The sequence below is a fragment of the Lytechinus pictus genome, chromosome 8 (assembly GCF_037042905.1).
Source record: "Lytechinus pictus isolate F3 Inbred chromosome 8, Lp3.0, whole genome shotgun sequence".
Classification (NCBI taxonomy): Eukaryota; Metazoa; Echinodermata; class Echinoidea; order Temnopleuroida; family Toxopneustidae; genus Lytechinus; species Lytechinus pictus.
Window position 1 is genome coordinate 34,282,494 of NC_087252.1, and position 22,851 is coordinate 34,305,344.

The following is a 22,851-nucleotide window of genomic DNA, read 5'->3' on the forward strand; positions in this document are numbered from 1 at the left end:
AATGTGAAATACTTTTCAGAGTTGATGGTGGTGTGTATGAACATTCTTCCTATAGACCTTGGAGGTTGATGTTAGTGTAGGGCTTCCGACTTCTTCAAACTCTTCTCTGGACTTGCATCCGATATCAGCTTAGAATCAAATTTAAAGTAATAGGTATTGACGACTTCTGAGACATTAACTAATTGCACTATACATCATTTTTAAAACTTTTGTTTGTGCGCACCGTGACGTCATCATGACGTGTTACATCTTACCTCCATTTTGTCATCCATTTCATCCTCCATTTCTTTCAAGGCGACGAGGTAAGTAGTCGAAACATTCCCAGTTTCATGGACCCTCTTCACTTGATTACCTAAATTGATTGATATCTCATCCTACGTCAACTGGGGACGGTTGATGAAAGACCTGGGCATCAAGTCAAAATACCAAGCAAAAGTCCCAAATGCGTGCATTTGATTGGTCGAAAATCAGAATGCGTTTGATAGTGTTGTTTGATCGCACCTCTTTATACAACTGGTCCGGTCAGCCAAATTGTATAAACTACAATGAAACATTTACCAAAATATTCTAAGCAAAGAAGTCAATTGTTAAGTATTCTGCAGTTCTCAACCAAAAACTGTTCAATTTTGATAGACAATGATTATATTTTTTTGAAAAGTTCATGGAGCACTGTTAAACGGCATCAAGTCAGGTCTATTTAAGGATCGTTACCAAAACCCTGTAACAGGTTAAATCAATCTTATAATCAAGCGTGACTGTTAGTCTGTGCGCAAACCCATTTACAACACGTTATGATAATAGTAAATATTAAGCGTAACTCTTTACAATGTTAACCCCTAGACTTCATTGTGTTGTTTTCACAATCACTACGCACACACTTTCTGGAACATATATAGAGAATGTATTGTCAAAAGCCGTTCATGACAAATAAGTCTTTATCGAAAATCGTTGAATTCAAAACAAATCGATCAGCTGTTCTAGTTCACCAATTTTCGACAAAGACCTATCCGCTGTTCATTGTGATTTGATGGGCATTTTAAATAGATTTACTATGTTGTTGAATCCCCCCCCCCCCGTTGCGATTGCGAAAATTCCCCATTAACTCCATTTCCACAAACCATGAAAACATTGAATTATTGCTTACTAACACAGAATATAAGTGACTGATCTTCAAACCTTTTACTTCTCCTTTCTTCCTTCTATATATATATTTTTGGTTTGGGGGGGGGGGGAGGGTTCACTCCCATTTTTATTACTGTTAATTTTTTGCTATACCCCTCTCCTCTCTTTGATAGATACCGCCCTTGAGCAAGTCTACCAATAAATCATGCAAATGTAGGAAAGGAAATTGAAATTGAAAAAAATCATAAAGTGAATATTCACATCGCCTTTTAATATTTATCAGAACATTTCGATCGCTGGCTAGGCAATTGTCAAGACTCCGTTTTCAATAAAACAGCAATTGACTATTATGAAGTATGACATTTGAGAGATGAATGTGAGACATGATTGCATTAAACATTTGAAATAACATTGATCCTTAACCCTCTTTGAATTTTCCATCTTAAAAAATAATCTGCTGGTTGTGAATGCCTTTGATACGGTCATCCATTCATTTGATATCTACGTTTGTTCAATATCCCAAAAGGTAAAATTTGAACTGAAGTAATTTTATGGCTAATATCCTCCATTCATCATGGCCTCGTTAATATTTTTTCATTAGAAATACGTCGAGTTTGAATCAATCCATCGTTAACGACACGTATTATGATATTGTATGAGGTGGGCCATCGAGCTTTGAAAAGGATTGTTTATGTGTCGTTTCCATGGATATGTCCGTCCCGATTTGAATTAAGGGATGTCGGCTATAGTTGCAGTTTCGTGGACACCCAAAATCAAACCTACATGCATCACGTTACACAAGCTTCGGACAAAAAACCCGGATCTCCTATCATAGTGAAATAAGGGAATCGATAAAAGTGAAACTGGGACAAAAAATAATAAATCAAAAAAATATAATTATGCTGGGAAGGATTCGTGCCGGGTATCAAAATAATAGAAATCTCTGAAATAACCCATATATGAATAAGGCCTGAATATATAAATAAGAAAAGAAAACAAGAGGTAAAGAGGACGAAATAGCGAAAAGATATGCATGAAAGCGGTGGAGAGAGAAAGACAGAGATAGTGAGAGAGAAGGGGAGCGATAGAGTGGATAAAGAACAATCGTACCCTTGAATCATTTTGAAGGGAGGCAATACATACGCGGAATGATCAAGATGAGGGAGCGAAGTGACCGAGTTGATCACATCAATGTTTTGATTTTACGCTATAGTTTGGAATCGGAAAAGAAGGATTTGGTGCGCACTTTGATCGAATTTTCAGATGTTAGAATTGCTAATGGGCATTAACTTATCAGCATATATGGTTAAGCTTGCCCATAATGCTAGTGTAATATTTGGGCATGCGCCTACATATTCTAGTAGGATAAACAATGCTTACGATCGTTAATGTAAAAAATAAATGTTTTCTATATTCCTGTTACTCAGCTTCATGGTGGTATATAACGTGCCCTTCACCTGAAAAACGTTTTGCTGTAGCAGCTGCAAAGACTTGGAATGCTATCCCTCTTTCAATAAGAAATGCTTCCAGTGTTCTTGGCTTCAAATCTTCCCTTAAGACATACCTTTTCCTCAATAATTAAATTCCCTTTTTATCTTGAATATTGTAGTTGTTAAATTATTATTCATGTTAAATTATTATTCATACATTGTACGCGCTATGGTACTTTTTGTTTTTAGCACCTCTAAATATCCATTATTATTATTAATATCCTTCAGAAGACTTATTTTTCAGAAGAAAGTGGTTTATCTATTTCCAATGTTGCAAATGCAAAAACAATACCGTTTGAAATGTTCATGACCAATAATTTAGTGCCAATTTTTGTTTTCATTCATCATGCAGGTAGCAACCATGTGGCAAATGGACTTCACTTCCAGTCAAACGCCACCTTCTCATCCTCAACGGATCTGACGATGCGACCAATAGCAATTGGTCCCGCAGCACCAACGGCATTTCCCATCCAACAAACCAATACCCATATCAACTCAACGACAAATGGAGTTCACTCAGATGAAACGAATGGTGTTCCATTGAACACGATGAAAGATGAAACACTTGGTAAAGGACAGTCTACATCAAGTGTTCCGACCTTTTCCAATGGATTCATTAGCGATGTCTCAAATGCCTGGTTGCATACCCTTGCCGATCTTTTTCTCTTTTTATTCAAATCAACTTTTTGTTGGGGTGACTTGTCCTTTAACAAAATACATATGCTTGTATATAGACAAGGAAATATGACACTTCTGTCTTTTCATCGTGGGAATTGATTGGATCAATCAAATTAATTTATGAAACAGTGACCTGCTATTTCTTCAACATTTACTTACACTGGCGATTCCGGGGGGTGGCAAAGCCGGCCCGTGGTCGCCCTTGCTTTGAGAGGCACAATTTACATCTTTAATGTAAAATGCCGTTAAAACAGAAGCGTGCCCCGCCCCCCCGCCCCCCCCCCCCCCTTTGAAAGTGAATTTTTTTTTTTGCTTGCTTGTCAAATTTGTTGCTGTAGCAGCTGCAAAGACTTGGAATGCTATCCCTCTTTCAATAAGAAATGCTTCCAGTGTTCTTGGCTTCAAATCTTCCCTTAAGACATACCTTTTCCTCAATAATTAAATTCCCTTTTTATCTTGAATATTGTAGTTGTTAAATTATTATTCATGTTAAATTATTATTCATACATTGTACGCGCTATGGTACTTTTTGTTTTTAGCACCTCTAAATATCCATTATTATTATTAATATCCTTCAGAAGACTTATTTTTCAGAAGAAAGTGGTTTATCTATTTCCAATGTTGCAAATGCAAAAACAATACCGTTTGAAATGTTCATGACCAATAATTTAGTGCCAATTTTTGTTTTCATTCATCATGCAGGTAGCAACCATGTGGCAAATGGACTTCACTTCCAGTCAAACGCCACCTTCTCATCCTCAACGGATCTGACGATGCGACCAATAGCAATTGGTCCCGCAGCACCAACGGCATTTCCCATCCAACAAACCAATACCCATATCAACTCAACGACAAATGGAGTTCACTCAGATGAAACGAATGGTGTTCCATTGAACACGATGAAAGATGAAACACTTGGTAAAGGACAGTCTACATCAAGTGTTCCGACCTTTTCCAATGGATTCATTAGCGATGTCTCAAATGCCTGGTTGCATACCCTTGCCGATCTTTGCGATTGGAAATCAAGGCAAGACAACTCTCTCCCGCATGCAACATACGGTAAGAGTACACTCACCCCAGCGGTCGCTCAAGAATGTGAGAAATCGTTGAGTGAACGAGGAAATGCTTTGGTTAGGAAAGACAACGGTGGGTTGTCTGTAAATAACAGCATGCCTCGGAATGATTACATGATCTCTACTATACTAGCAGGAAGCTCTGGCTCAGGTAGCAATCACGACGCAATGATCACCCATGGTGTGGACATCAGTCACTCCAGCAGATCGCCAAATGTCAAAAGCAGCGAAATTAATTATGATCACAATGGCATTTCGAAGACTGCTTTCAGAAATTCGCCCGAGGTTCCTAGCATTGAACACCTTCGAGTTATGAGTGAAAGTCCTACCACACTGGAAGAACATGGCGAAGTACACAACAATCAAGCTACCGATGAATCTATTTCTAGTATTCCAATGAAGAACTTGCCACCACGGAAGCGCCACAAGCGTTCACTAGTTTCGCCTCCTACTGTTGAGAAAAGTCCATCAAAGTCAAATGATAAGAAGAACTCTGCTGATCCATCCTCGTCCACATTTCAGTACAAACCCGATTATTATTATTCATCTGCTCTATCAGAAGAACCTCCAAAAGTAGAACCTTTACATAGAACAGACAGTCTTTCGAGTTTTGAGATAAAGAAAGGACACATCACTGCTGATTCTGTCGATGCTAGTCAAGTGTCGAAGAGACTCGCTGTAGATAGGGTACTCAAATGCCAAAGAGACTCCCCTTCCTCGTTAGAGTCTAATGGAAGTTCAAGCAGCGATGTAAGTTACAGAGGTTCTCCAATGGCCATTGAAGGCTCAGATAGCGGAATCTATAGTGGGAATAGTAGTCGAAGCGGAGACACTTCACCTTGCCAATCTAACCATCATCCGTCCATTGCTCAGCAGTCAAGTCTTCAGGGTCTTCCACAGCAGCTTCCGCTACATAGCACAATGACATTGCCAGCTCCAAGTGGACAGCTTCAGAGACCCGGAGACCTTCAGGTCCAGGCTGAAATATTTCCAACAACTCGGTACAATATTAATCAAGAAATGTTAAATCCATACAGCAGTCATATTCCTCAGATGGCACAAATGCAGCAGATACCTGGGGTACTGTCACAAGACTCATTGTCACACTCCCAAATTCGATTTCCAGCTGGGCATAACGTACTGCCGTCACAAATGAACACTAGTAATCAGGGTCTCTCATATTCCCGGACACTAGATACAAATGGACCCATTGTCCCTACTTCTCAGACTCCGCCAATCGGCGGAACAACCCTGCGCCCAATCCCTCTGCATTATCAAAACGGCTATGCCCACGATCAACTTCCAGGACGCCTCGAACAGAATCAACCGAGAATTCCATTACCTCGTCATCATTTGCAAGACATGCCAAGGTATCGCTCCGGATCACTTCCGCCGCAGACTCTTGCCCAAAATGCATTTCATCAGTTTACACACCCAACTGCCAGTAATATGTGGGTTCCTCCAATTCCGACAACTCAACATCAAGGTCTTCTTAGTGGATTCACCGGAGCCTCTCAGAACGCCACCTTCCCCCGTCAGCAACCGCCGATGACCCTTGCCACCCCAGTGACTAGTGCCACATCCCAATCGCCTACAACAACGGTCGAATACGCGCCTCTCAAGCGGGCACCAGGTAGATCTCGTCTGAACAACCATGTATCCAGCGGACTACCCATGGGAGATTCCACATTCCTCTGCGAGGTTTGCAACAAAGTCTTTCCTCTCCAGAGACTTCTAAACCGACATATGAAGTGTCACAGCGCCACCAAGCGGTACAACTGTGCATTCTGTGGGAAAGGATTCAATGATACATTTGACCTGAAGAGACACGTCAGGACACACACAGGTGAGAGAATGCCCCTTAGCATTAAAATATGTTTTTAAAAATTGTTCATGCACCAATGAAACGTGTGTAAGCATGCATGTGCAGTGGTCCATTAACCATGTTAGCGAATCGACTTATAAGTTAATTGAAAGACAAATAAGTGCTGAAAAATATATTCCGCACACATCAGTCTTATAATTACGTTTTCATAATTACTTTTCCCAGTTAAAGTGAAGAAGAAAATAAATAGATTAAAAGACATAAAACAATTAAGGAAATTGTATGCTGCCATCAACTAATTTCTATTGTATCGCCAACTTTAGTGTGGAATATAAAAGGAAATTCATATGGGATACATATACAACTCCCCCGGGAAACGATTCAGTGCAAGTTTAATGCAATAATTGGTTTGATTAACTTGAAACTAGAGACCAACACCAAAATGATACAGCAAAAAAAAATCTTTCCAGTCTTAAGCTTCATCACAAAATGATCAGATTTGACCCATGTACCCATAAAATATACCATATGCATTTTTTCTTTCTTTCCGTTTTGCAGGTGTACGCCCTTACAAGTGTGAGAAATGTGGCAAGGCCTTTACGCAGCGATGTTCATTAGAATCCCACTTGTCCAAGGTTCATGGTGAACAGCACCGATACACCTACAAACAACGACGTTCCAAGATATTCGTATGTGAGGAATGTGGTATCACCACCGAGACTGCGGACTGTCATTACAACCACATCAAGGAGAAACACCCGGACAGCACTGAACTCCGGAAATACCAGGACAAACTACAGTTCCAGAAGCTTGTTATGCAGCAGGAGAATGCTGGAGCCTCAGCGGATGGTGGAAGTGATTTCATGATGAGGAGCCGTCCCGATCTGAGCCCGACATCAGAGATTATGTTGTACAGGGAGCACGACGAAGCGACGCTACCTCTACAGAATCGTGCCGAGCAGCAGCGTCGAATGAGCGAGATGAGGTCTCCGGGTGATGTATCACCGGTAAGCAGCGGTAGTAGCGGTAGCGGCGAAGATAGGATGGGCTTTGAATACCAGAATGATATAAAAACCGAGAGGGCCGGGGAAATATCTCCCCATAGTAATCATAATACTTTATAACTGCAAGTCTTCTTAAAACTATAAGATTCTATTGCATTAAAAGATACCCACCTAAAATGAAGTTGGATACATCCCCATCCGAAAACAACACTTATTTTCTTACTTACCAGACGGGATCGACCAGTAATTAATACACCTCTAGTATCAATTCATCTGAAATAATTATATAAATGACAATGGTATACAATTTATGTCGAAACATTTTCCTGTGCGAATTCAAACAATGTTTAGAAAGGACAAAGTCAAGATTGTAACGTAAATGATAATAGTTATGGGGGTGACGGGGTGTTCTACTATCAAGTTTTGACGGTAAGCCTTGTTTTAAACTCGTCTTACAGGGGTATTTGGATCACTTAAAACGGCGGGCCAATATTCATACAGTCTGGTGTATTTGGTACGTTTTGTTACAAAGGAAATTGTTTTAGATTGAAGTAGTTATAAACGCCCCTTGTAATATGATCTTAACGAAAGTGCCTTAATTATCATTACTGAAGTAGCCTAAAATATTGCCAATGTGTTTATAATAATAATAATAATAATATAGGGTATTTATGTTGCGCACATATCCACCTTGTTAGGTGCTCAAGGCGCCCCCAATTTATATCTACTTACTGAAATATGAATGAATTTCTCTGTCAAGAATGTATTAAACTTAACTATGTAGGATATTCAAATGCCAAAGGAGATACATAGGGAAATCAGAGAATCTCAGAACTTCATTGTACCAACAACGAAATCAATGAAATAATATTATCAAAGCTTTAGTTTTGGTTACTTCGACTGTATCTTATAAACAAAAAGAGGCCGTTTTTTTTTTTTTGTTGCTCACTTCAAACATTTGATTTGGAAGAGCTATAGATATGCTTTTTCGGGGCGAGGTTCTCCAAATTTATCATTTGCGGATAATCAAAAAGATCAATTAGAAGACGAGGGTCCTGATCATTTACAACTATGGAATGCCAGCAATATCATCATACACAAGTCCTCACATATTCGCCGTCATGATATTACACATACTCGTTCGTATTCATTGTCTATCAGATCAGTATGTTAATTCTTTAAAGGTCAAGTCCACCCCAGGAAAATGCTGACTTGAATAAATAGGGAAAAATCAAATTAGCCTAGAGCTGAAAATTTAATCAAAATCGGATGTAAAATAAGAAAGTTATGACATTTTAAAGTTTCGCTTATTTTTCACAAAACAGTGATATGCACAACTTGGTGAGTCAGTCGATGATGTCCATCACTCACTATTTCTTCTTTCTATTTCTTGTTTTTTATTGTTTGAATTATACAATATTTCATTTTTTATAGATTTGACAATAAGGACCAATTGTCTGAACCATATAGTATTAAACAATGCTAATTTCACATGTTCAGGGAGGATTTAATCGTTGTATCACTTGACAATGAGGAGAAAATTAGAATACTTCATATTTCATTTTATCATATTTCATCTGATAAAATACAAAAGAAATAGTGAGTGGGTGACGTCATAGTCCCCTCATTTTGCATACCAGCCAGGATGTGCATAATTGTTTTGTGTAATTAAGCGAAACTTTGAAATGTCATAACTTTCTTATTTTACATCCGATTTTGATGAAATTTTCAGTGTTATGCTGATTGGATTTTTCTCTTTTTATTCAAATCAACTTTTTGTTGGGGTGACTTGTCCTTTAACAAAATACATATGCTTGTATATAGACAAGGAAATATGACACTTCTGTCTTTTCATCGTGGGAATTGATTGGATCAATCAAATTAATTTATGAAACAGTGACCTGCTATTTCTTCAACATTTACTTACACTGGCGATTCCGGGGGGTGGCAAAGCCGGCCCGTGGTCGCCCTTGCTTTGAGAGGCACAATTTACATCTTTAATGTAAAATGCCGTTAAAACAGAAGCGTGCCCCGCCCCCCCGCCCCCCCCCCCCCCCCTTTGAAAGTGAATTTTTTTTTTTGCTTGCTTGTCAAATTTGTACGTGGACAAAATGTCCTTATTTTATATTGAAACCTTTCTTCTTCTTTTTTTTGCTTGTCGGGAAAATGTGCCTCCTCCCCCCCCCCCCCCTATTGGAAAATCCTGGAATTGCCCCTCGTTACTTAGACTTTAAAATATTGCTCTGAAATACGTCAATACTGTCTGAAATATTGCATGTACACTGAATTTACTGATGAACTGAAAATAAACACAATATATGTCTTCCTATTCATTATTACTTTTAAGATATTCTATTCTCATTTACATGGTTGAAGTATCAAATCATTTCAAGATGAGATAGTATGTTATACTAAAAGCTTATGCATGTAGAATTTATGACGTCATACTTAACAGAATAAGATAATAGTATTAAATGCGAAAGTATGCATCTAAGTCTCATAGAATATTTAAGATTATAGGTATATGAAATTATGAGAAATATATAATTCTTTACAAGATTTTGTACTTTTAATGTCCGTTGACTTTCGGGTATGAATTTGCCAAAATTAGTTGTTTCTTTATTTTGTAGACGATTTTGATACACGCTGAAATAATTTTGTTGTACAATTTATGATATCAATATTTGACTTTCAATTCAAGTTGGAATACCACCGTTGCAAGCGAGGCAGTTTTAAGGAGTTTTTGTTCTTAGAGCTGTTCGTGATTTCAGGATATATGGCAAGCCATATGGGGGTTGCTAGGTTTTTCTGCTCTAAATGTTATCCAGACTAAGATTAACATTTCTTAAGTTAGCAAGAATTGTCAAGATTTTGCAGCTCACACTAGAATTGATGACGTTTTAGATGCGATTGTATGAAACTGTGCCAATATGAAGCAATACCAATGTAGCAAAGAAGGAGAGTGCGTGTCGCTAAATGCAATTTGCGCCAGTCAATTATTTTGGAATACCTTGTATGTCGTAGTCGTGGTAGTTATTGTTAGTTGTTGTAGATTTAGTTATTAGTTGCATAGTTCATACAGAAAATTACTCTTGAATTAAAACTACCAGAGGCAATTGTGTAATACATGCCAAGTCTTTCATTGTGTACTTGAAAACCCTTTTTTCTGGTGTCCAACATTCTGTAACGAAATTGCAGAAGTATAAGAATCGTTCATAAAATCTGATGTTACTCCCATTTTCAATAAATATTTTCTATTCAAGATCAATCTGCTGCGCATTAATTGATAAGACAAGTTGCTACCTAATATCCGGGGATCTTTATGAGGTGAACTGTTCATTTCTATCACCACTGTTATGATTGTCCATTTAAATCTTATTTCACGTATTTTGTAGATTTGAATATTGCCATTTTGATTTTTGCTTGCACATAATTGATGTTTCTTTGTTACAATCTGGGTATTGAGGGATATTGTTTTGCTTCCATCTCATTTTTTTGTTAAATCGTGATACCTGTGCAATTCTGTGTTTTTTCTTTGAAAAAAATATATATGATTTGTTCATGAAAAGATGAATTATGCATGTGAAGGAGAGCAAGCATTTGTCGTCTCTTTCATTAAACAAGTTTTTGATATGGAAACAACAATTGCAGTACTGGAATGGGCAATCTCTTGATCGGAAATCATCCTTTTGGCTACGATAGTAATGGTTGATGCGTGGTGGTGATTATGACTGTGATGATGATGATAATTGATGGTGATGATGATGATGATGATGATGAAGATGGTGAGGGTGATGATGATGCCGATGATGATGGTGATGATTGATGATAATGATGATGATGATTGATGATAATGATGATTGATGATAATGATGATTGATGATAATGATGAGGGTGATGATGATGAAGATGGTGAGGGTGATGATGGTGATGGTGATGCCGATGATGATGTAGCCTCTTGTCGAGGCCCTGGCGGCTGCTTCCCGAGCGAAGCGAGGGCTTTCCTAATTCGCGAATTAGGAAAGCATAACGTATGTACAGAATGTTACGGCATTAAGATTCACATTAGGATTTGAATGTAAAACGAAACATTAACAAACTTAGCAGCAAACAAAACGCAGACGGGCACTCGTTTGACGTATAATGAAATATCAATCAATCAAATTAACTAAGAACGACATCTTGAAAATACTGATAATATACACCAAATCATCAAGGTCATGCTAACACAAAATACGCACAAGAGTGGATGTTCCGCAAGTTATTTATAAATTACAAGTTCTTCTAAACATTCTCTTAAATGAAATGACAGAAGGAGCTGTTCTAATTGAATTATCAAGCTTATTCCATTCAAATATTGAAGAAACAATTGGACTACACTTATAACAATCAGTGCGAAACTTGGGCACGCTGGTGATGATGATGATGATGATGCCGATGATGATAATGATGGTGATGATGATGGTGATGATGGTGATGATGATTATGATTATGGTGATGATGATGATGATGATGCCGATGATGATAATGATGATAATGATGGTGATGATGATGGTGATGATGGTGATAATGATGATGATTGATGATAATGATGATGATGAGGATGATGATGGTGATGATGATGATGATGATGAGGATGATAATGATGATGATGATGATGATGATGATGATGATGGTGATGATGATGATGATGATGATGATGATGATGTTGATTGATGATAATGATGATAATGATGGTGATGATGATGATGATGATGATGATGCCGATGATGATTATTGATGATGGTGATGGTGATGGTGATGATGATGATGATGATGATGATGATGGTGATGATTGATGATTGATGATGATGGTGATGATGATGATGATGATGATGCCGATGATGATAATGATGGTGATGATGGTGAGGGTGATGATGATGATTAAAATGATGATGAAGAAAGTGATGGTGATAATGACCATGATGAATATGTTATGAATATTTTTTTCTCAGATCCCGTCTCTCTCAATCATTCACTCACTCTCCCTGTCCCTCTCTCTCTCTCCCTCCCCCTCTCTCTCTTCCTCTGTCTGTCTCTCTCTCACTCCCTTTCCTATCTTTTTACTCTCCATTCAAAGCATGAATTTTTGAAAGACATAACAAAGACGGCCATGTACGAGTCTTTACCTAAACTAAATTAAATCTGCCAAATGTTTTTCGCGTTCATTCAGAATCTATATAACACCATGAACACTGAACGGAAGAAAGCTTCATTGTGTAATCACCCCCAATGAAAATATTGGGTGGCAAACATATTGATCCCAAAAAATAAGTTTGACAACTTGAGGGAAATTTTATACTATGCGATGCAAATATATGTTTAAAAAAAATGGAAACAATTATCCATTAAAATTGGGATAAAATACTATAAATCGTACAAAATTCTCTATCGTAATATGGCGTGCAAGGCGCGCACAATATTTTTGACGCTTTTTCCGTATCCCACGATCCGTAACATGGATCAAGGCCTCTGATTGATGATGATCTACAAAAAGACAAGATCAAAACACAAGTCATACGAAGAGATTAAGATGGATTAGTAATAGTACAAACATTTTAATGATTTTCATAAATAACCAAGCAGTTATAAAAACTTTTTTGATAAATCAGTGACAATTTTTAACATAATCATTTAATGTTGTGAATAGAAGACGAAATATATCAAATAAGATGCTAAAATAATAAGTACTTAAATCGATGAATTTAAAAACGTTGCATGCCTGCTGATAAATGCTTGAGGTATACCATATAGTACCATATAGTAATTTGTGTAACTTGTACATCCAGGAGCGAAAAATAAACAAAATGTATGAACAAATTTAGTTCTATACAACAAGCAATGAGTATGATATGCACTTTTTATATTTAATACCAAAACAATATTACAATGGCCTGTATTCGCAGAATGGAATGTTCAAAGTTAGCATCAAGGTATAATCATTAAACAGATCTGCAGAATTAGAACATTGCTTAAAAAAAATTAAATGATAGCTTTATTCTAATAATCACGGGGGTCTTTTTGTAACATACAGCTCATATTATTGACAATATTAACCCATGGTAGTACTTTTTGACAACTATCTCACTGCGACTGTTATGCGCGATTTAACTATATAAATATTGTTTGAAAAAATTGATGGAAATATAGCAAAAAACGATACCCTACTGAAACCATATAGTAATTTGTGATCCTTGTACACCCAGGAGCGGGGAATAAAAAAATATATATATATATATGTTTCCTGGTTAACACCAAGCCATTGCCATACTTGTCATGTAAAATACTTTCATCGGGCGTATGAGGTGTTTCATTGTTATCACTTAAAGGTATTGTTTAACTTTGTGAGCAGCCGATTTAAAAAAAATCTCAAACCAAGATGAAACATGTGTACAAGTGCATGTATTAGAACTAATAAACCCTGAAAACAACCATTATTGAGAATGAAAAGCTAAAACTACAAGGCAAACCCTGATTTTGTAAATAGGCGTCTTATAGACGCCTAAATAGTACACGTAAGTGTATGGGATGAAATTAAGATGGTGTTTTCGGTCACTTTATATTTCAATTTTTGAAGCACTAAATAATTATTTTCGAACGCATTTTTTTCTGGGCTTCATTTTTGTAACATATCACAGACACAGGTGACAAGTGTGACCTTCTAGCTCAGATATTTTAAAAGTCAAACCAATGTTAATCAATCACTTTAAGACACCCAATATATAATTATAATCCAATTCTTTCCGACTTGTTTACTAAGTCAATCTACCCCCCCCCCCTCCCCTCCATCATCAACACTACCAATCCTCTTTTTCTAGCCAAGGATGTTTCATGCATTACACGAAGATAATATTAGTGACGTAATCATACATTAAAGTTTCAAAATACTTAAGGGGCAAGCCCACCCGAACAAAAAAAAGATGGATTTGACTAAAACGATGACGATTTTAACCAAACGATTTACTGTTGCCAGACCAGTCACTCCCACTGTACTCAGCCTGGTTTACTGGCGTCATGATAAGTCAATATTAAGTTCACTCCACATCTACACTCTCGCCTGTAACTGTGGGCATGGGGGGTGAGTCTTGTATTCTTTATGTTTCCTGATAGATGGTAGACATCCTCTTCTCATAATTCGTCATATCCAAGTCGTTTCTATAAACATGATAAATGACCGAAAGAGCATGGGTTATTCAAAACTATCTACCATTCATTTTGGTGTTAAATAATCTTCAAACTAACAAGGATTTTCTATCACATTTATTTCAGTTCATTAATAGTACATTTTAATGCATCCATATACAGGACCATAGGCATATGCATTATGGAAGTTTATATGAATTTTTATATTTATATTTTTCCTAATTATGAAATGCATGCCAAACAAAAAATCGAGTAATTTAATAAAATGATATACAAACATTATGATTTTAAACTCATAGAAAAAAGTGCGAATGGGAACCATAGGCGGCGGAAGCGGGGGGGGGGGGGGGGACGGGGTGACCTGCCCCCCCTAAATTTTGTGTTGATAACCTTTTTTTTTTTTTTTGCTCGTCAATTTTGTTTCCTCTGCACCCCCCCCTAAATTCAGGTGGACCCCCCCTAAAATTTTGAGTTTTGATGGTCCCTCCCAAAAATTTTGGTTGATAACCTTTTGCTTTTTTTTTTTGCTTGAAAAAACAGTTTAGGTGGTCCCCCCTAAATTCTTTGGCTTCCGCCGCCAATGATGGGAACCCTTCTGCTCGGCATTTGGAACCCTCAAGAAAAGGGGAATCAAAAGGTTATGTATACGTGCTCAAGATCCTTACAAGGTTCTAAAATGAACCTAAATGAATTCCAAAATGATTGTTTAAGGTAATTCATAACTTCTTTTTAAACCTTTATAGGTTACATAATGGTACAAGCATATGACCCTTAAGGAACTTTTTTCCTGAAGGGTGTATTTACCGTGTAATGCTGTACTTCAAAGATTTTATTACTATTAAGAAATATGCACAGCACAGCAACTGTATCTGCATGATGTTGAACTGCACTTTATAACCTATAGTATACTCTTCACTTATCATGATCGGTATATTTAGATCATGTTTTGTGACCATTATGCTTGTTCGCAAAAACATGATATAAAAATAAATAAGGAGGTTTTTTTTTCCAAAGTGTTAAGTGTGACTTGACAAATACTTAAATACTAAGCTGCATACGTTTTAGTCTAGTTCTAGACGATATTAAACGAATTTGTTTTCACCGATATATACGTTCTATTCCGTGCGTACGCCCAGCCGAGTGTGCGCGCAAAACCGAAAACCTGTACTCCGAGAAAAATATCGTCTAGAACAGTTGCTCAGCGGTGACGTCAGAGGTCAAAGGTCAACGGACGAGTGCTCATGAATATGCAAGAGTTACTTGTCAATCTCGATCGCTGCGCCGAACCGTTGTTTACGTTTTGCACTCGTTATTTGCATACATTGTGCACGTGGGATTGATGTAGTATATCTATGCAGGGACGTGAGCGTCCGTGATCTATGTGATGTAAATACATGTACATGTATCATACGACAGTTTGAGATAGTTCATTACTTTTAAGGCTACAAATAGAAATTTCATTGTTGGGAAATTACTGTTACATGCATAATAGTTATTTCACTCTATGTGCATATCTTGGTTAAATCTGTGGGTATGATGTTACCATCATGATATATGAAAGAAGGTGCTAATGTACCAAATTTCAAACTTCAAAACAATACAGACTATAGTTTTTCCACTTTACTCAGATGGAATAATTAATGTACATGTTTGAATGATATATTTTATATTCTTCTTCATCTACACATGTAATTACATAAAGGCATTTTGTCTTAGTATGGGTATTGAAAATTCAGACTCATACATGTAATTAAACTCTCATTCTTGTGAATGGATCACATCACGGTACATTTTACTGTGGGCACTTGTAAATATATCATTTTCAAAGTCTTCTTCACATATTTCACTGTCAAAGACATGGGTGTCGATCACGGGGGGGGGGGGGGATGGGGGGATATATCCCCCCTAATATTTCAAGTGGGGGATGGCCTGTATTATCATCCCCCCCAATAATTTAGGGTAGAAAAATTATAATAATGATGATGAAAAATGAAAAAGTATGATCATGATAATTATAGTGATGATTATAGTATGCCATCAATCAGTTTGTTTCCGTCGCAATGTGTGTATATTGTTATTAAATAAAAACATTATTTTCCAGGACTTTAAAACAGATGGGTGGAGGTTCAAGATGACAAAAATTTAAATGTTTATGTAAGTTTTAACACATGACATAAAAGGACCCCGACGAACTAAAAACAAATTTTGTTGATAGGGTGTTCTATCCCACCAGGTAGTGGTGAATAAATACATTTTAATAAATCAATTAATTCAAAAGGGTGGAAAAATAAACGGGTGGAAAAATAAACGGGAGTAAAAGGGTGGCAAGATAAACAGGGAAAACCCCATGGACGTAAATCCCAGAGGGGTAAATTTTGAAAAAGTACAAATAACTTTTCTCAGATTTACCCCTCCCACATCCAAGTGCATGATGTTTGTTCCATTTAATCTACAACCCTTTTGAATATCACTTCCTTTTTGTTATGTAAAATAAGTAAATCGCCAGGGATCGCCGCTCATAAAAAGTTATTTGCAATGAGGTCTGACATGAGGCGAAAGATTTTCGGACATTATTGAGACTACCTGAAATAGATGTTGTTCTATTTCACCCTTTTTCTTATTCATTCCCAGAAAATTCAGAGAAAAAGAAAAATACCTTTGCGTTTCTATAGAGTATAGGCTTATCACTTCATTTATTTGCCTGGTTATACACACTTTACCGATGTATGTCATGTTAGTTATATATTAAGTTCGGCATTCAGTAAACCTTTGAACAAGAAAATATACCAAAAGCAAGATGTGCACAAAACGAAAGTCACCCCTACTTGTATATCCAAATACCTTGACTTGAACCATGGACCTAGTAGGTCCATGCTTGAACGATAACTTTTGGTCAATAATATTTTGCAGGAGAGCATCGATGTCCTCATTATCTATCTATGTGGAAATGAGGTGCCTATAGTCATGAAAGAGTGAGCCCACATCAAATGCAAAAATTTCACTTTAAAAAAGTCATAATATATAGTCGTTTGGTGATCAGTAGCTCATATATGGTGCCTTTGTTGTATGCGGTTGGATGTAATTGATATTAAAACATTTTATCATGTGACCCCATCAGATACCTCTCATGAAAATATTGAGGTTCAGTGAGCTCAATATAATATGATCATATTTTTACAAATGTTTTAATAAGTGAAATCAATTGATGGTTTCAGAAAGAATAATCATTCATTCTCTCTAAAGCGGATATGAGGATATGAACATCGGATGTTTTTTTTTCATGTTATTCTTGTTATTGTTATGGACTTGAATAACTAAACTTGATTATTTTTTTCTTATTTTGGCAAAAAGAAATATCTTTTGAGTTTGGAAAAGGATGGCAGTTTTACATTCTATATGAGCACACTCATGCGGTTCGTAAATTTCATTGTAACACATAATGTATATTAGCTGATATTACACACTGATCATGCTGATGGTTCAAGAAAATGTTGGAGAAATATCATGACATGACAGTTGAGTTTTGATTGTTTTAATGTTTGTTTTTGTTTCATGCACTTATAAAGTATTTAAAACATGTTAAAATCCAGGGTTAAAATCGTCTAAGGAATGACGGTAAGCCCGATGGCACACGAGAAGCCACACAGTTTGTAATTTGTGCTAATCTTATATTTTTTGTCCGAATGTGCATTTTATCATCATGCATTAAGAAGAAAAAAGATATTGCCAGTCGGGTTAGATTTAAGAGAGAAGTTGTATACATTATGCTCAATAAACATATCACTTTGTACATGGTCCAGACATTTTTTGTCATTTTTCTTTCGTATGGGTTTATAATAAGCTTACTTGTAACACAAATTGAATTAAAAAAAAAATTATATAAGTAAAGTACACTGCAACAATTAAGCAATTTCCAAGAACACCATGCATATCAACCACTCTCAAATGTCCAAACTTGTGATTTTAGTGGGGGTAATGTTGAAAGATCCCCATCCACAAGAACATTTGTGTCAATCACCCCCCCCCCCCCCAACCAAGAATACCGATCGACACCCATGGGCAGAGAGTATGACAAAAAGGGTTGAGAAGTACATGTACTTTGTACAGATTAGTACAGAGCTGTGAAAGGGATAAGGAAAACAGAATAAAAATCATTATTGATTTTTAAAAGTAGATTAATCTCACAAATGCGGATTTGATGCGTGCATCAGATTTTGGAAGAAAATCTTTGCAATTGTCCTTGGAACTTTTAGTTTATTTATTTACTTTACATGGACATATAGATAATGCGTACAATTATTTTTTGTTGTTCAGCTACATTATTATCTAGCTACAGGTAGCCAGGAAATGATATTGCCAATGATGTACACGAAGCCTCTTCGATAAAGACCCTGACCGGTGTAAAAACAATCATATATTAAAATAAAGGTAATGATTCTTCCAATAGTTAAAAATATTAAATAAAAATCAAAGAAACTACTCCTCCAAAGTACGCTTCGATTGAGCACCCCCATGTCGCCTGGAAATGATGACGTCACGTTGTGTCAGGAGGGTTGTGATTCTGTAGGTTTGTGTACAAAAGCATTGGGTATTTTCTTCCATTTCCATGTTATGAATCCATTTTTTTTTCGTTTTCAGATGAAAATGGCACTCAAAATTATTCACTGTTCAAATTGTTGTAAACCTACAACTATTCACTACCTTTTTTGTGATTTCTTTGTTTGGCTCTTATTGGGCCTAAATTGCTATGTCAGGAAAAGTTATTATACATAATCTAAATGCAGATAGAATTGAAATTTGCGCCAAGTAAGCAGGAAATAAATATGGCAAAAACTAGTTCAAAACTGTAGATTTCATCATTTCAAGCTTGTGGGTAAAAATATATGTGATATCCCTCTGTGATAGAAGTGAAGAGAATGAAATGCGTTATCTGGAAAGCAAAAAAATCACCCTGTTTTTCTGTGTACAAACCTATGGAATCACAACGCTTCTTACACAACGTGACGTCACGGTCTCGAGGCAGGTGAAAAGCACAATAAAGCCTATTTTCTAAGCGGGGTTCGAAGGCCGATAATACTCAGCTGGGAAGCGGTGAAAATTAATATAGCATACCTTGCTGTATTTAGTAGCTTATAAGCTTTCGATTGGTATATAATTTATCAATTTCATTTCGGGTCCGGTCTGGATCTATAAATAAACTTGAAGGCACATTTTCTCATTACCTTTGAAGTACAGTATTTATGAAACATATTTTTTGCAGCCATTATGAAAGAGCGTTATGTTCAGATCTACATGTACCTTGCCAGTTAATTAAATTGCTAGTAACTATTCGTTTGCAGTGTAACTTTTACATGTAGTTTGCATAGGCGGATCCAGCTTTTGGCGAAAGGGGGGGGGCACCGCCGAGCGGCGCACATATTTTTGCACCATAAAAGAAAATGTTGAAAAAGGGGTAAAGTCTGACCCTGTCAAATGCTCTTTTCAAAATGTAGGATTTCCAGTCATGCCATTTTGCATGACCACACGCAGATAATATTTCCGGGGGGGGGGGGGGCAAAACTCGAACATATTTTTGAAAAATAAAAATAAAAACGATAGAGTAAACGGACCGAGCTGCTCATGCGGCGATTATTTTTTTTATAAAGTGTAATAAAAGTATTTGGTACACATCTCACATTTGCACATTTTTCATAGTTTTCATGAAATGTTAAGGGAAAAAATGTGTTTTCACAACAACTGATCGGGAATTTGCCCCCCCCCCCCTTCCCCCTTGCTGCGTACGACCATTCCCTGAAATCCACTTAAACATATATCATTACAACATAAAATATACATGAATTTAGACATATAATCTTTCTTAGACATATATAGAGAGAGATTGAAAAACTTATTAAAGAAAGAAACAAGCAAAAAGTAACACAAATTATGCATGTTATGTGCGATTTCAAAATCTCGTGTCCCAACCCTTTTATTGCGATGAGGCCAATACTTGTGTATATTAATTGAGATGCAATTTTTTTTACTATATATACACAGGGGCGTCGATCCTTTTTTTCACATTGGGGGGGGGGGGGGCAAAATCATAAATCAACTTTCCAACGGCGCTCGATCACACAAAACAAACAAACTCACACACACTCGTATATATATATATATATATATATATATATATATAGCTGAAATTTTTTAGTAAACTGACCTGAAAATAGGAAAAAGGTGCCTTTTAAAGACTGTTTGTAGTAACTCATGAGGAGAATACATATCTCACTACACAGATAATGCGAGTGCCGAGGGCGAGCTGAAATTTCTTTATATTCTGACCAGAAAGCTTGATATCCTCTGCATTTTGGTACCTATGATTAAGATGGGTATCTAAAAAAAGACAAAACATGCGAGCGCAAAGCGCGAGCTTAAAATTTCGATCTGAAAAAAAAATGACAGTTTAATGGACGTTTTTAATAAAGAACAAGATTATATCCAACAAAAGATTATTGCAAATCGAAGCGGGACTTCTTTTGAGGTTTAGAACTGAGAACGGGACATTCTATTCACCTATTTAATCATGAAAAGTATGGGGTTTTGCTACAGAAATGGTGCGAGCGCGAAGCGCGTGCTGAAAATTTTTGTATTCCAATCTGAAAAGCGGACAATTTGAGCACGATTTTAAACAAAGAACGAGTCGTGTAGCTCAATATCGCTTGCTGATTTCTGTGTAACATAACCATCTTATTTTATTTTTGTACATGCGGAATTATTGGAGGAGGGGGGGGGGGGCAAAACGATATGTTTGCCCCCCCCCCCAATTATTTCTATTGGTGGGGCGAAGGACTATCTTGGCCCCCTGACGAGCTTGAAAAAAAAGCCTTTTTTGCCCCCTGACGAGCTTGAAGACCTTTTTTTTGTTTTGCTTGTCAATTTTTTTTCCAGGTACGAAGTCCTTTATTTGTGATTGAAGACTTTTTTTTTGCTTGTCAATTTTTTTGGCGGACGGTTTTGCCCCCCCCCCCCCTGTGGAAAATTCCAGGTACGCCACTGTTTAAAGTGCTATACTGTACGTACAAATATGACCGACTTGTGAGTTTTGTTTTGGTCATGGTTCTTTAGGATTTTTTTGTTCCAGAGAGAGTTTACTCAGTCAACTTCAATAAATGCAAAAGGGAGACAATTACTGTATTCTTGTTCTACTGCAAATTCCAATTATTGTTTGGTCAGCCATATTATGAAAGAACAGTACATTTCAGATCAAACTTGCCAGTTAAAGGACAAGTCCACCCCAACAAACTGACTTGAATAGATAAAGAAAAATCAAACAAACATAACTCTGAAAATTTCATCAAAATTGGATGTAAAATAAGAAAGTTATAACAATTTCAAGTTTCGCTTAATTTTTCAAAACAGTTATATGCACATCTTAGTCAGCATGCAAATGAGGGGACCGATGACATCATTCACTTACTATTTCTTTTGTATTTTATTTTATGAAATATTTTGATTTTCTCGTCATTGTCTGTTAAAAAAGTTTCATTCCTCCCTGAACACATGTAATTCCATTATTCTAACATTTTGTGGTTCGAGCAAAGGGGCACTAATATTATCGAATTCGTAAAAATTGAAATATTGTATTATTCAAACAAAAACAAAAGAAATAGTGAGTGAGTGACATCATCGTCTCTCTCATTTGCATATCACCGAGTTGAGTATAGAACTGTTTTGTGAAAAATAAGCCAAATTTTAAAATGTCATAACTCTCTTATTTTACATCCGGTTTTGATGAAATTTTCACCATTATTCATGTTTGATTTGTCTCTATTTATTCAAATCATTTTTTCTGGGGTGGACTTGACCTTTAATGACTTTGACATTATTTTCCTGCTATATATTACTGTCATGCGAACAAAAGAAGCAATTCTGTGGAACAAGCCCGGGGGGGCCACTTACATTGACGAGTGGATACCATGCGCGACCAAAAAAACACGTAAAAAGGATGTCTTTTTCAAGATAGGGCACGTTACGTACGTAACGTGATAAGGGTCTCAAAGACACAAAAATATTGAAAAAAGGGTATCTATTTCGCTCGGAAAAATAAACGTGTTTAGGGTCAAATATGCGGGGATGATAAAACAAAGTCAAAATGTTTTATAAAGGGTGTCCTTTTTGCCCCAACACTACGTGTTTAGAGTCCGATTTGCGCGAGGTGTGGAAGGTGGGGCCGTACTAAACCAAAATAATGGTGTCTAAAGGTAAAACCGACGGACGCGTGACATAACAAAATACCTCTGTACTTGTTTAGGGGTTCATTTCAGGGAATACTTGCTAAGAGTATCGTTTTGTTTCCAATACTTGTTAAGGGGTGCATTTTCAGAATATGGAAAATACATCGCTGTACTTGTTTAGGGGCTCAGTTCTGGGAATACTTGCCAATAGTATTTGTTTCCAATACTTGTTAAGGGTAGGGTTTCACACGCCAATACTTGTTA

General features: G+C 36.7%; 1 protein-coding gene across 1 annotated transcript; it reads left to right on the forward strand.

Moving 5' to 3' along the window:
* The first annotated feature begins 2,832 nt into the window (after positions 1 to 2,832).
* LOC129266110 (uncharacterized) lies at positions 2,833 to 10,837 on the forward strand. The gene is made up of 3 exons (XM_064103962.1): positions 2,833 to 3,180; positions 3,993 to 6,209; positions 6,747 to 10,837. The coding sequence occupies exons 1-3, from the start codon at positions 2,913 to 2,915 to the stop codon at positions 7,310 to 7,312; spliced, it is 3,051 nt and encodes a 1,016-aa protein (XP_063960032.1). The 5' UTR covers positions 2,833 to 2,912; the 3' UTR covers positions 7,313 to 10,837.
* Positions 10,838 to 22,851: the final 12,014 nt, after the last annotated feature.